General features: G+C 34.0%; 2 protein-coding genes across 2 annotated transcripts; both read right to left on the bottom strand.

The window, feature by feature from the left end:
• Positions 1–106: 106 nt before the first annotated feature.
• On the bottom strand, positions 107–1,335 carry LOC125832221 (chlorophyll a-b binding protein 4, chloroplastic-like). The gene is made up of 3 exons (XM_049511371.1): positions 960–1,335; positions 414–829; positions 107–339 (listed from the first exon to the last, which is right to left on the bottom strand). Exons 1-3 carry the CDS (start codon positions 1,163–1,165, stop codon positions 206–208), a joined length of 756 nt encoding a protein of 251 aa, XP_049367328.1. The 5' UTR covers positions 1,166–1,335; the 3' UTR covers positions 107–205.
• A 3,558-nt stretch (positions 1,336–4,893) lies between these two features.
• On the bottom strand, positions 4,894–6,932 carry LOC125832222 (expansin-A15-like). Its single transcript, XM_049511372.1, has 3 exons — positions 6,664–6,932; positions 6,210–6,522; positions 4,894–5,513 (listed from the first exon to the last, which is right to left on the bottom strand). Exons 1-3 carry the CDS (start codon positions 6,794–6,796, stop codon positions 5,207–5,209), a joined length of 753 nt encoding a protein of 250 aa, XP_049367329.1. The 5' UTR covers positions 6,797–6,932; the 3' UTR covers positions 4,894–5,206.
• Between the last annotated feature and the right edge of the window lie 9,416 nt (positions 6,933–16,348).

Here is a 16,348-nt window from a genome sequence, read left to right as displayed (position 1 = left end):
TACTAAAAGAAAGTTTTCCCCTTTATATGCTAATATAACAAGAGCGCAAATCACAGTCTTTTGATGATCTAGTAGGAACAACACGAATAAGAAACGCTGTACATTAAAGGTTCCTTGTTTACCACAAAGCTCTATTCTTGATCAAAATTCATAACATGGTTACAAGGTAACAATATATATTCAATCAAGTTTCCCATGAGGTTTTCTAGTTGCTGAGTGTTTGGATGATGGTGTTGTGCCATGGGTCAGAGATGTGCTGCAGAAGGTTGTCAAAAGGTCCCTTTCCAGTCACATTGTGCTGCACTATGAATCCCAAAAATGCCAACATAGCCAATCTCCCTGCAAATTATCCACTTGAAAAATTAGCCTGACTCAAGTATATAAAGTCATTTAAAAAGTGAACATCCACTTACCATTAGCAAGTTCCTTCTCCTTGGCCTCTTCAGTTGGTGCAAAGTTGAGTGGGTTGAAAATACCACCAGGGTATCCACATGTATGAGGAGGCAAGCTGTAGCTCTTGAAGATAGGGTCTTGGTTGACACTTCCTGGGTTCTTAATGTCTTGCCACCTTCTGATCTCGACGTAGTGGAACAAGATGAACTCGATCACAAACAGGGTCGATGATGATGCAAAGTACTCGGATTTTCCAGCATCGTACCATTTGGGCACGTTAAGTATCCCAATGCTAGTGAAAACCTCAGGCAACAGCATCCCTGCAACACCCAACATAGCCCAACGACCATTCACCAGTTCAGCCTGGATGAACCATTTCAAGTTCTCTGGGTCCTCAGCAAGTCCCAATGGATCAAAACCATTGTCTCCTGGAAGACTAAAGACAAGTAACCATTCCAGTATTAGAACAAGGTTAGTGTTTAGACATAGTACAATTTTACATGATATCATAGCAGGCAAAAGTATATATTACAAGTAGCTTAAGATGTATGTATGTATGTATGTACCTGCCATCAAGATAATCAGGAGAGGCTAAGCCAGGAAGCCATTGACCTTTCTTAGCTTCAACCTTGAATGAGTTGTATGATGAAGAAGTTGAAGGTCTAAAAGAGACCTCCCTGTTTAACTTTCCAGATGATCCAGTGAGGAACCTGGTTCTTGAGGCACATGGCCGGAAAATGGCGGCGGAAGCTTGTGTTGTCACGGTTGCCATTTTTTCCAATTTGAAGAGTTGTTGGTGATTATTGGGAGAAATGGCAATCTAGTTTTAAGGCTGAGTTGAAAACTTTGTGTGTTTTGTATATGCATTTGTATTGCCATTTCTTTGGCATAATTGTGGCTCTGGTTCAATCTTGAAGAGTGACTAAGATTTTTTGGAATTCAACGGTTGGATTGAGTTGTGAATTTGATAGTAACCAATGAGAAAAAATATGCCTTATCTCCTTATCTTTGGTTCCATATCTTCAAATCAGTTTCTTTATTTCTGTTGGTTTGAGAAGATGATGAGGGACCCAAAAATTGCCACGTAGATATATATTGGATTTTTAGAGGAGGAAATTAAAATGGAAATTGGGGAATCTGCTAATGGAAAGATCTTTGCCAAGTGAAATCATTGATATCCAATGAGGATTTGACAATTGGTTGACTCAAAATTCGTCCTGGCAAAAGATATCTATAATGACTTGATTGTGAAAAATTGGGTGGGATGCGTTGGGAGTATATTTTAATGTGTTAAAAAGATTTTAATCATGATTTAATACTTTCATACTAGTCTTCAAAGAAAGTTGGGAGTATATTTTAATGTAAAAATAATATTTGAATAAAAATATTTCAGCTAAAATACGGAATAACTCTGTCCCGTGGTGTTAGAGTTTGGAATTTTGATAAGTGAGAGTTTTAAAAGTTTATGGTGTTTCAAAAATCGGCATTCTTTTTATGGAATTTGATAAAAATAATAATATCATATCACATGTAGCTCTGTACACTAGCACATGAAGTTTTACATATAGGGAGGGGGGGTTCGAGCACCAACATATTGCGATGAAGTTTCACTTGTAAAAGTTTCATAATCCAGCACCTTATACTAGAGTTTTTCCATATTTTTAGATTAAGATTTATTTATTTATTTTAGATTATGATATTGCTGTCCAAATATACTCTCTTTTTTTTCTCCATTAAAAGTGGTTAATGTTAAATAGTTTTGATAGTGTGGCAAAAACTTGACAAAAGTGCCTATTTGGGCCACTTCAGTTCAGGCCTAGTCCAATTATTAGCTCCTTCGCTATCGTTAATGGGCTAGAAAGTGTTCTACTCCGTCTTGGACCTTGCAGAAGCCCGTTTAATAAGTGCATTTTGTCCTTTATATGAAGTTTTTGCACATGGTACCATTATTTCTAGGTAATGTTTAGTTTTTATCCTTTTTTTTTTCTTTAATCAAAGCACTTTATTTATAACCTAATTCCTTTGAACATAAGTTGAGAAAAAATTTGCCTTACTCTGAATAAGTTGTGTAGAAATTGAATTATGTAGTATAATTTGTGTAATATTTCTATGGCTTTATTTCGTTAAACATAAATTTAGAGAACTTTTGTTTTGCTTGATATAAATTCACTAGGAATTAAGTTGTATCTTTTACGATATAACTTATGAATTTTCTGAACTGAAATTTTACTTCTATAGACATATGTTTTGTAACCATAACTTATGTTAATTATAATTCAAACATATTGGTTTATGTCAAACAAAAATTATTTGCTATTTCAATATCAAAATATTTTCGACTACTTATATTTTACTTAAAATATTGAGGATAAAAATTAAAAATCACCCTTAAAAAATGGGCAATTATGTGAATCATGTAAAGTTGACACGTAAAGTTTTATATGATAAAGGAAAGGACGGTGAAAGATATTGAAATAAAAAGAACTAAGGTGTTGAGAAAATATTAGAAAGTTATTTGTTCCCTGTTTAAATTTGAAAGGAGTAGTTCTTTTCACCACTGGCTCATGCTGACATTTTGTTTTTAAAAAATCTTTCGGGTCGTTTGGTAGAGTGTATTAATAAAATAATGTATGCATTAGTTTTATTTATTATTAGTATTTTGTTTGGTACTTTTTTTCAATCTATGTATAACTAATGCAAGCATTATTTTTATACACTATATTGTGTATTAAGGTGTGTATTGTTAATACCATGAATTTCTAGGTATTAGTAATGCAATGGTATTAATGTATGCATTAACTCAATTAAAGACCCAATTGCCCTCAATACTCTTTTTATATCTTTTTCACTATAGTGGTGAAGGGTATCTTTATAAATAATTTTTTTAATGCAATGCATTTTATTTTTAATGCATCAAACCAAACAACGGTTCTCTCTTTATTTATACACTCTATCACTATTTAGTACTCTCTCTGTCTCTAATTACTTGTCCACTTTTGAATTGACACACTTATTAAGAAAATAATTAATGATATAATGAGTTTACCATTTTATCACTATTAATTATGAAGTAGATGAAAAGTTCTACATTTTTCAAAATAATTAGTCATTTAACTGAGGGTATAATAAGCAAAAAAAAATTGTCTTTTTTTTATTTGTCAAAATAGACAAGTAATTAGAGATAATTATAAAAAAAAAAAAGTGAACAAGTAATTAGGGACCGAGGGAGTAGAGAAGAAAGAGACAACATCAAGGATTTTACAAATCTGATATCACCACACAAATCAAGAACAAGAAAAGGACACACTTCTTGGTTCTCTCTCTCTCTGCGGATTCCCAATGTGGAATAAGATAACAAATGCCCGAGTTTAAATTTAGGGCACATTTTATTTTTGGGTAATGTTAAGTAGCCAGAAAATTTGATTAGAAATTTAAAAAATTTATAATATCTTTTTTATTTTAAAATAATTTGATTTTTTTTTCAATTTTTTATGAATCCCATACACCCCCCCCCCTCGGGGGCTGTCTGAGATAGATCTAGATGGATGCTTCGTTGTAGATGATTTGTACGCGCGCCTTAAAAATACTCGAGACGAAGTACTTATCGTCCCCAAACCAAAAGGGATGAGGGAAAAAGGCTTGAGAAAGCCCTATCTGACTCCTAAGAAGTTGTTGGCTTTTCATCAGTCGTTGCGCGCTAGCCTTTTCCCAACGAAAATGAAAGAGGAGGTTGAGGGAAGCCACTAAATTGAGAGCTTCGCTCGCTCTAACGCTCTCTACGACAATAACTAAAGCAAAAGCAAATTCAACCTCATCGATCCAAGCCCGGTGAAAAAAAAAGCATAAGAAGAGTCCGATAATGGCCGATTTTTAAAGGCCCTTAAGAAAGCATGAAGATAATCAATTCGGTCGTTGTGGTCGGACTCTATTATGGATTTCTGACCACATTCTCCATAGGGATCTTCTCGCTCGGAATCAAGTGTGAACGAAGCCCAACAAAATGCCCCTGCAGCAGTGGTTGGAGTTGGGGCCTCGCTTAAGAATATACGATTCCTCCGGAGTGAAGTTGTTGGGGGGAAGAAAAGATGAGGAAGCTAGTTTAATTGAGGAAGCCACTTTCTTTAATGGTCTCCATCTACTTCCACCTCGACTCCCAGAAACCAATCCATTGAGAGTTCTCCCAACGAGCAGAAAGATAAATTGGAGTTTCTATCTGAAAATCAGCTAATTAAAAAATATTTAAAATGGTAAAATGTTCAAAAAGATAAAATAACATAATGTGAAATATGTGATTTTATCCTGGTCAAATTCTGACCAAATTTTCTGACCAAAAGGATTTTTCCTTTCTTTTTTATATGCGGTTATGATATAAAATTATGTGAAATAAAGTTGATTTTTTTTTTTTGACATATATTAACTTAAAAGAATTAGGGTTGGAATATAAAATGAGCTACGTCTGCCGCTGGAATATAAAATGAAAGGACCACAATAAACTGTTTTCCAAGTGATAATTTAAATTTCATACAAAACCACAATAAAGAACATCAAACGAAAATTACCTCTAAACTAATATCCCCTTTAGGCTATAATAATGAACTAGTGTGGTGGGTGGTGACAATAAAATCCACCACCTCTGCCCCCAGTTTCTGTCCTCTTCCTAAAAATAACCAAAGGACAGAACTTCCTATCTTAAATTACTTTCATAAAAATCCAAAATAAAAATGGTTTGGAGCCACTTTAAAAAATAAGCTCTTCCCATCAACACTAATAAATAGTAGTAGTCTTAATTTATGACACTTTGCAATAAATAGAATTAAGTGAACTGTGCGCCGGTGTAAGTTTTCCCAAAAGACCATCCAGCAGGGATAGCATTGTTGCAGAAAACAGTGCGGCCATCACCTGTAGTTACTTTAAATGATATAATTTGACCATCAAGTAAAGCATTGCTCTGCCAATTTTGACCCCAATTGCGTGACATTGCTATCCACTCTGTTCTGGAACCTTTAATCGAAACTGCATTTACATCTCCTGAACCTCCCACGTTGGTTACCAGCACTAGATTGAAGTATGAGTGACCGTTCATTGTGAATCTGATTCCTCCCTTTTTCTGGCAAGGTACTCTGCATTAATGGCAACAAAATTTGAAACTTGGGAAGTGCACATATATAACCGATTAACCGAACACCGATATAAATATTACTAGTAGGGGGAGGGGGGCCCAATCTTTGTCACGAGATGTAACCGGCAGGATGCTTGTGCCAAACTAAAGGAACAATTCACAAGGCATGACAGTATTGAAAATTGAGCGGTATAACAGAAGAGAGTTTTGATTATTAAAAGTTATTAAATTCACGTAAATTCTCAGCGGTCCGTTCCTTCACAAGATGGGTTATCTTGTTTTTTGCTTTGGGAATATATAGTATATTAACTCTATCTATATAATTAGAACTTTTAAAAAATCACTTTTGACATTTTTCTGACTTTGACCTTGTTAACTGACTTAACTAACCGCAATAGTTTAGCTCCAGATTCGCCATAAATTTTGAAATTGAATTTTTTAAGTTGTGATTTTTAAAACATGAAATTGTGCTTAAACATAAATTTTACTTGGAAAAATATTTGAAGTACGTGACTGAAAGTTAGTTTTATTGAGCCAGTTTTTGAAAAATTGAAAATAATGTTGTGATAAAATTTTATGCCAAATAGATTCAAATTCTATAGCCACATGCTAGCTTGGTGGAAAGCCAGAGAACATAAATTGAGATTTTCAACAAAATAAAAGAATGAAGTATTCTAGATTCAAGTTAGGCTCTTACCTTCTGTAAGCAACAGGAACAATCCCAGCTCTGTACTGAGCCATTTTTTGAAAAACAGGCTGAGCGAGGTCAAAGTGGTGCAGGGGAGGATTGCACCACCCACCAGCATTATTCGGAAGGGCAAAATTTGGTGGGCAAAAATTAGTAGCAGTTACCACTATAGATCCTGGAAGGCACCACTTCGAATCACCCACACACTTAAGCTCAAAGCAAGATCCACAACTCAACCCATTGTTGAACAGTGCTGTACTCAATGCTGCTGTGTTTGTACCATACCCTTCACTGTACAAATTCCCATAACCACATGCTCCACCTGAATTATAACAATTCTTTAGGTAGAAAATGGAAAAGGCACACGAGCGCCTGGCACAGGTTCAGCCTAACTCAATAACTTTAATTCAAGTAATTTGAAGTTCATAAACTAAAAATTCTAGCTCGAAAGTAATTAGCATACCCATGGTTCCGGAAGCATCACCACCTCCATAGAAAGTTGCATGAGCTTCAATCCATCCTTGTTCATTTCCGTGGACACAATTAATAAATTGTATACAAAAGACACAAATTACGGAGAACCACAAAATTGGCATTTTAAAAAAAAAATTGAGAGATGTTTGGCACCTTTTTGGACAACTATATGAAGCACTTATAACCTTAATGTGTGTGTGTTTTTAAGGGGAAAAGTAAGAGTATTTTGTTGGGGGAAGAATGAGTTTAAGTTGCAATGGAAAAGAAAGGGACTGAGGTGGGAATAAATAGATGTTACGGGAGAACAAAACAATATTTTAATTTATTTTTACTTTTGGTTGCTTTTAGGAAAAAAAAGGGTATTTTTCTGTTTCTTTTATTTTTCTTAGGTTAAAAGAAAATGGTTTCTCTCTGTCACATTTTATTTTTACTTTAAGAGAGATTTGTTATATTTTTTTCAACTTTTAGTAGTAGTAAATAATTATATAAAGCAATATCAATCAAATTTAGATTTTTAAAGTATTATAATAAATTTAATTTTGCAAAATACTTTTTTCAAGTGTTGTGCCAAATTAATAAAGGTAATATATTATAAAAGTAATTGTGGATGTCCACAAAATAAATTTTTGATTTCTCCTCACTATAATTACATTAACTCTCATCTTCATGACTTCCCCTTTATCTTCACTCATAAGTCATAGCTTTCATATGGTTAATGTCATGTTTATAATTAATTTTTGTCTCTCTATAACATTATAAATAAAAGCATAATAATTATATTATAGACACTTCAACATACCTGAATAAAAATGAAAACTTTCCATATTTCTATGTTTCTATCGCTTTTATTATTTAATATTTGTTTTTTATTTGCTTTGGTTTTAGAGAGAGTACTAGTAATTTATTGTTCCAAAAATAATATAATATATCACAAAGACGAAACAAGTTGAGAGGGGACCACTAATCATGATTGTGATAGAGGGGTAAATATTTATTCATCCTTGATCAAAGATCTTGAATTTGAGTTTTATGAGTACAAAGTTATTTTTGTTAGAGAGTGTTTTATCTTCTCATGTGGAATATTTTTATACAAATACAAATTTAATTGAAATCTAATATAAATATCAACAAAAATAATATAAAGTTGAGAGGGGACCCGATGAGCAGTACTTTCCCGTTTTCCGTCCTGCCCTGTCTACCTACTAACCTCCGCTTTAGGCAACGCAACTTGTGAGAGGTGTTAACTTACCTTTTTAAAAAAAATTTAATTAACAACTTCTAAAATAGTACTCGCTTAAAAAAAAATGATCTAGTTTGATTTGGATGAAATTTAAGAAAAGAAAAAAGACTTTTTAATCTTGTTTATCAAAATTAAAATTATGTCAAATGTATCAAAATGTCCTTTAATTTTGTGGCCTTAAAGATATAATGTGGAAAATTAAAATTAAAGTGTTGCCAAAAAAGAGAAAAAGTAATTCTTTTTGAAACAGACTAAAAAAACTCAATTTTTTTAAAAACAGAGGGAGTACTAACTAGTACTATATATAACTAAGAAAATTAGTTTTTGATAGAAATTTTGAGGTTTGATACCAAGGGATTTTATTGAAAACTAATCTGGAAGGTTTGTTAGAAATGAAATCTTTATTCAATGCAACTTGGAAATGATGGCATGAATACAATGCTATATATGCACAACTAGGAAGCTTCTAGAATATAACGGAATCTAACTAACTAACCAATTTGATGTAACTGCCTAACTAACTTGTGACGAAATACAATACAGAATAATTAGCTAACTAACTATCAACTCAATTGACTAATTATCATATTGATCATCCAATTCCAATACTCCCCCTCAAGCTGGATGTACTGAACACATTCAGAAATCCGAGCTTGTCAATTAGAATGTCATGTCGCACTCTTCCTAGAGCCTTTGTCAATAAATCTGCTTGTTGGTCCTTGGTATGAATGTATGAAGTTTTGATCAACCCCTTTTGTATTCTTTCTCTGATGAAGTGACAGTCTATCTCGATGTGTTTAGTACGTTCATGAAATACTGGATTAGCTGCAATTTGTATGGCAGCCTTGCTGTCACAATAAATGTTGGCTGGTCCAATCAATTTCACACCCAATTCGTGAAATAAATTTGTGACCCAAACTACTTCAGCTGTTAAAGCAGCTAAACTTCTATATTCTGCCTCTGCTGAAGATCTTGACACTGTGTTTTGTTTTTTTGATTTCCAAGATATCAAAGAGTCACCAAATTTCAAAAGAAACCCAGTGACAGATCTCCTGGTGTTTGGACAAGCTGCCCAATCTGCATCACAATACCCTGTGAGGGAAAATTTCTTATCTGCACTCATCAATAATCCCTTGCTAGGTTCTCCCTTAATATATCTTATCACCCTCAGTGCTGCGTTCCAGTGTGAAATTTTTGGTTGCTGCATGAATTGACTTAGGGACTGTACTACAAAAGCTATATCCGGCCTTGTATTTGTGAGATATAATAACTTTCCTACAAGCCTTTGGTACTGTGTAACATCAGTAAACAAGGCATCACTATTATTGACTCATTCATCAAACTCCACACTGGTCAACTTCATGTTGCATTCCAGTGGTGTTGGAGCTGTTTTAGCACCAGCCAGACCAACTTCTGAGATTAGCTCCAGGGCATACTTTCTTTGGTTCATCACTATCCCTTTGTTAGACCTAAGAAACTCAATTCCTAGGAAGTATTTGAGTTCCCCCAAATCTTTGATCTTGAAATTACTGTGCAGTACATGTTTTGTTTCTTCTATCAGAGTGGCATCATTTCCTGTGATAAGTAAATCATCTACATATACCAGTATAATCACTATCCCCTTACCTCTCTTTTTGGTAAACAATGAGTAATCCAAATGACTCTGAATATATCTTGAATTGCATAAGGCAGTAGTCAATTTTGCATTCCACTGTCTTGATGCCTGTTTAAGTCCATAAAGGGACTTAACCAACTTACACACCATGTTTTCTCCTTCTAATTTGAATCCCTTAGGCAATTCCATGTACACTTCTTCAAATAGATCCCCTTGTAAAAATGCATTGAATACATCCATTTGGTAAACCATCCAGTGCTCAGCAGTTGCCAATGATATTATTGTCCTAATAGTAACCATTTTCACCACTGGTGAAAAAGTCTCTTGGTAATCTATACCCTCAGTTTGATTGTACCCTTTTGCAACTAATCTTACTTTAAATCTGTCTATTTCCCCATCAGCTTGGTATTTTATTTTGAACACCCACTTACAACCTATGGCAGACTTCCCTGCTGGTAAACTTACTAACTTTCAGGTACCATTGTCCTCCAAAGCTTTGATTTCCAACTTCATTGCCTCTATCCATCTCTTGTCCTTGATAGCCTCTTCATAATTCTTAGGCTCAACTTCTGTAGAGAACTTGGATAAGTAAGATGCATAACTAGGAGAAATATCCTGATATGAGAGATACCTTCCTAGTGAATAAGGATGAGCTATGTCAGATACTTGAGTCACATAATCCTTCATCCAGATTGGTGGATTAGAGGTTCTAATAGACTGTCTAGTTCTTGTATGTGCATCAGCTGGGACATGAGCCAAATCATTCCCATCATCAGGACCATGCTGACCAAACTCAACAATAACTTCAGGTTCTGCTTCATGCAGATCATCACCATGCATGTCAATCTCAGGAAATACCTCCTCATGAAGTAATTCATGTATATGAGGTATCACAATATCTTCGAAATCATCATTATGATACAGATTAATCTTTGGAAATAATGGAAGCTCTTTGGTAACCATAGTTTTAAAAGGAAATATGTGCTCCTTAAAAACCACATCCCTGCTGACTATCATTTTCTTCTGACTCAAACTGTACATGACATACCCTTTTTGAGTGACTGAGTACCCCAAAAACACACAAGCATCTGCTCTATGAGAAAACTTGTCACCTTTAGGCAGTCTAGTAACATAACCCAAACATCCTAGTGTTCTCAAGTGATCAAGTTTGGCACTGACCTTGTGAAACACTTCATATGGTGTCTTTCCTCCCAAAACTGGTGTAGGCAATCTATTAATTAAGTACACAGCTGCAAGAACACATTCTCCCAGAACTTAATAGGAATATGGCCATGAAATTTAAGAGCCCTTACCACCTCGAGTACATGTCTATGTTTACGTTCAGCCACCCCATTTTGTTGTGGAGTATAGGAACAACTGCTTTTATGAACAATACCATGAGAATTGAGTAGTGCATTGCAGTCATTGTTGAAGAATTCAGCTCCATTATCAGATCTCAACCTCTTAAAAATTATATTGAATTGTGTCTTGACAAGGATAATAAAAGATTGCAAAATTGAAAACACATCACTTTTCAATCTTAACAAATATATCCAAGTCATTCTGGATTTGTCATTAACAATAGTCAGGAAAAATCTATATCCATTATGAGTAACAACTTTATATGGTCCCCAAACATCCAAATGAATCAACTCAAAAACACTACTAGTTTTAGACAAACTCAAAGAAAAAGGTAATCTAGTCTGCTTTGCAAGTGGACAAACTGGACAATCTTTACAAATGTCATCTATATCACTAAATGACAGAGGTAATTGACTTAGCACCTTAGAAGAAGGATGGCCCATTCTGTTATGCCACAACATTTTATTCATCAACACATCATTCTGTGTCATCAATAATGTCTCAGCATTCTTGCCTCCTCCATGTGGTGGTTGACTGGGAAAGTAGTATAGCCCATCTAGCTCCCTACCAATTCCCTTCACCTTCCCATTTGAGAGGTCCTGAAAGACAACAAACTCAGGGAAAAAATTAACGAAACAATTCATTTGCCTGGTCAACTGTGCTACTGAGAGCAAATCAAATTTGAAAGCAGGAACCACCAATACATTTTCTAATGTATCACCAGCATGTGTTGTATAATTTCTAGTGTGTGTGACTGAAGTGGTCTCTCTATTAGGCAAGTGCACTCTCCTATCCATACCACTCATGTCATTGGAAATAGAACTTAATCTATTTAGCCTAGAAGTCATGTGACAAGTAGCCCCTGAATCCACTATCCAACTGTCCTTATCTACACCAGTAAATAATGCTTTAGTGATAGGACCAGTTATACCTGCCATGTTTGCACTATTGACTCCTGAAGATGTTGCATCTTCCTTATCTAGCATGTGTAAGAGCCTTTGGTATTGTCGTGGAGTAAAAGTGTGTTGAGCTGCTATAGATGGTGCCTCTTGTGATCCCTGTGACTGAGAAACTGCAGGTTTATGTATTGGATCAAAACCATCTGGTACTTGATCAACTCGTACTTGATTTGCTACTCCCTGATATTGCCTATCAGTGTTTTGCATTCCCTGCATTTGTCCTGTCATACCTTGATCATATCCGGATCTAGGCCTTTCAAGTGGTGGCTTCTTTTTGAATTTCCAATCAGGAGGATAATCATTTAATTTGAAACAATCAAGCTTAACATGCCCCTGCAATTTACAGTAATCACAGATTTGATCCCAATTCTTCTTCTTTGTTTAAGGAAATCTCACATTCCTCTGAATATGTTGTCCCTTCCCTGCATATAATGTTGTTGATTCCAGCATGTCCTTACTAGAGTGAGTGCCTGCAGTAGCCCTTTGGCTTTCATCTGCCATTATCATGGCATATGCCTTATTAACATTAGGCAATGGGCTCATCATTAGAATCTGACTTCGCGCTTGACAAAAATCTTCACTCAGTCCCATCAAAAATGCAAATAACCTCAAGTAAGCCAAATGATCTATGTAGCTTCTCGATTTATCACAGTCACATGATGGTGGGGGCATAGAAGCATCAAATTCATCCCATAACAATCTCATTTTCGTATAATATCCAGAAACAGTCAAGTTACCTTGATGTATTGTGCAGATCTCTCTATGCAACTGGTAGATCCTAGATCCATCAACCTTGTTGAATCGATCCTTGAGATCTATCCACACCTCAGCTGCATCATCAGCATATACAATTCCACTTAGCAATTCTTTCGAAACAGTGTTCATGATCCATGCTAGTACAAAACAATTGCACTTCTCCCATTGTTCCTCCAGTTCCATCTTGTAATCACTCATTTTACATGTTCCCAACACAAAACCCAATTTACTTTTTGCACGAAGATTGATGAGCATAGATCTGCTCCAAAGAGAATAGTTCTCTGTACCAGTGAGTTGTACTGTGGTCAGTACAGTCGCAAGAGTATCGGATGGATGAAGATACAATGGATGATTTCGTTTCTTCTCAATGGACTCAAGCGTATCTGCTTGCATCACGGTCGCATTTCCAGTCGCATCTAATTCTCCAGTGGTCATCTCGTCCTCTGCTTGCACAAAGGATCTTCAACGATGGAGAAGAAGAACTGCAGTTGAATTGAATCTCAATTCACAGCTCTGATACCATATTGAAAACTAATCTGGAAGGTTTGTTAGAAATGAAATCTTTATTCAATGCAACTTGGAAATGATGGCATGAATACAATGCTATATATGCACAACTAGGAAGCTTCTAGAATATAACGGAATCTAACTAACTAACCAATTTGATGTAACTGCCTAACTAACTTGTGGCGAAATACAATACAGAATAATTAGCTAACTAACTATCAACTCAATTGACTAATTATCATATTGATCATCCAATTCCAATAGATTTGTCCTTTAAAATAAGTATTAAAATAACTTATGCGTACTTTGGAAAATTTCAAGACAAACATTTGACGGAAATTAATAACTAAACAAAATAGACAAAATAACCGCCCAAATGGCCACTGTTATGGTGACATTTTATGCATGCAACTCAATACTTCTAGAAGATAATCAAATTTATTAGACCTTCAAATTAAAACATTGTGGAACGATCTGAAATTGATCAAGTTTAATTTAATCTCTAATATATCATTAACCAAGAATCAATGGTAGCAAGTCTGAACCGATGAGTACAGTCGTGTTGAAAGTTCCCACGTCAATTTCAATCCAACGAGAACATAAAATTTTAAAATTTATAGATTATAAATTTTGGAAAAGGCAACTAACAAACATTAGAGTCGAATAAAATATTACTAGTCTTTATTTATGTAGCGGAAAATAGTGAAAATATCCTTAAACTATCCAAAATAGCTCATATATACCCTTAAACTATATTTCGGCTCAAAACTACCCTTTCCGTCAAACTATTGGGTCAAAAGTGTCATTCTTATTAACGAAAGTTGTTAAATGCCATGTGGATGCCACATTGCACGCCAATAGGATTCCACTGCCACATTGACTAAAAGAAAAAGGGTCAAAAATACCCTTAAACTATCCGAAATAGCTCATATTTATCCTTAAACTATATTTCTGCTCAAACTACCATTTCCGTCAAACTATTGGGTCAAAAATGCCCTTTTTATTAACGAAAATTGTTAAATGCACGTGGAAAGTAATCATATCCCTAATTACTACATACCTTCATAACATATACTCCAATTTATATAAAATTAACTGACTTCTTCTTCGTACCTTGATGTAATAAAATAAAAGTTGAGTAATTATTAGGAAAGTAATCATATCCCTAATTATTAGGGTTAGTGGATCGAATTTCAAAAGAGTGCAACTTGGACTAGAATCAGGCTTATGGAGAAATCGGTTGCTAGTGATCCTGCCTTGGAACAATCAAACAAAGTAGACCAGCCTAACATGCGTGGAGCCGAGCAGGGTCAAAGGTTTATCCGAATTTCCTTTGATGGAAAATTATAATATTTTATATATATTATATGTTTATCTTTTCATATTTTCAATTTATCAGTAAAAATTTTGACTCCGACATTGTAGTCTAACTCTCACCTAATTTATTTTGTTCATTATATAATTTTTGTTAAGTAGTCCCACGTGGGTAGATGAATGAGAAATTAGTCTTCTTAGTTTTTATATAAGACTTGAATAAACCTCATTTCATAAGCTAATTTTTGAAATTGAGTTATGCTCATACGCCATATTTTTACACTTTAAAATTAATATTTTTGTTCTGTCAGGATTCTGGAATAGATTACGGTATGGTGGTGCATGGCATATATGATGAGATTTTGAAGTTTGAATACCAAATCTAAGAAAGAGCGGTGGAGTGGGTAAAGTGGTCACACATCTGCCAGAAAACTGATTAAATCGCCGCCCTTCCAGACAACTTGAATTCTGTTATTCTATTACACTAATTTATTTTGTGTGTTATGTTCTTGCTCTAGTAGTTGTGCCAAAGCTTTATTACAAACAACATCTTTAATCCACAAAAATAAAAATATATTATTTTTAAAATATTACTTGTGAGATTAATTGAATATATTAAATTATTAGTAAGCTCTTGCTTTACTTCCATTCTTCTTTCTCTCTCTAATTGATTGCTTCTTCTAATTACCTAGTCTTCTTGTTGTTGAGCCATATAGTGTGAAAAAAAGAGAGCATAAAAAGAGAGGAGCGGAGTCAAAAGTGATTTAAAGTAGCCTCCTCATAGTCATATACAGGGTGTGTGCTTGTTTGTATATCATGCCTTTTTGGAGGCATCGATATATATGCATGCAGACTGCAGAGATAACGTTTTCTTTTGGTAAAAGTTGTGAGCTCTTTAGCCTTTTAAAGGATAACTAAACAAAGCTTCAACAATACCTTAATCCTTTTTTTTCCTTGTGGTTGACGGTTTCTTATATATACTTTACACCTATTTCATTATTCCGTGGGCGCTTCTCTACTTTAATATGAACGACCATGTTTTATATATTCCTTTTCTTTTTCTTTAAACCAAAAGATACAAAGTAGTATTATTAACCGAAATGAAAAAGGAAGTATAAAATGCATGACCTAAAGAGTTTATTTTATTTCCGCTCACATTATTTATCATGTCTATGTACTTTCTTTATGTCCCAATTTATGTATTAATTTTGATCATGTTTTTCAACACAAGATTTTTAAATTGACCGAAACGAAATTTTCTTATGTAAAAGTTATTTTTTTTAAAAAATATTATGAGTCATATATAATTAATCATTTAAAAATTTCAAAGACAATTATGATCAAAGAACAACTTGTTAGATTTTGAATATTCTAACATCATTTCATAAATTAAAATTGCATTATTGTGAAAGAATTTGGTCATTAATCGTTATAATCTCACTTGTCAATAATACTTAACTCACTGGACGACAACATAACACACGCATGCAGTGACAATCAACTTGTCACACACAACAATCATTTCGTCAAGAAAAGATAGAACAAGCAAACTAAGAGCCCGTTGGATTGCTTAAAAAAAATAGTTTTTAAGTTGAAACAAAAAGTTAAATTGAATTGACTTTTAAGTTAAAAAATAAAAAGTAGGAGAGATCTATATTTGATTTTTTGATTTATTTTAAGTCATTTTTTACCTTGTCATATATTTTCTAACGTATTTTAAGTCATTTTTTTACTTATTTTAAGTTATTTTTTATATTTACCAAACAATTTCTAACTGTTCTACTAAACTTACTCGTTCAATTATGTGAAGTTTTATTTTGTTTGTTTGACGTTTTGTCATTTGTTGTAAGTACCTAATGATTTTTTTTTTCACTTTATTATTGTTATATATAACATATCAAGGAGAAAAATATCTCTTATA

This window comes from Solanum verrucosum, unplaced genomic scaffold (genome assembly GCF_900185275.1).
Source record: "Solanum verrucosum unplaced genomic scaffold, falcon-dt-bn FXZP01000009.1, whole genome shotgun sequence".
NCBI classification, from domain to species: Eukaryota; Viridiplantae; Streptophyta; class Magnoliopsida; order Solanales; family Solanaceae; genus Solanum; species Solanum verrucosum.
The sequence above is the reverse complement of the archived record's forward strand: the minus strand, read 5'-3'. Positions and strand labels throughout refer to the sequence as shown.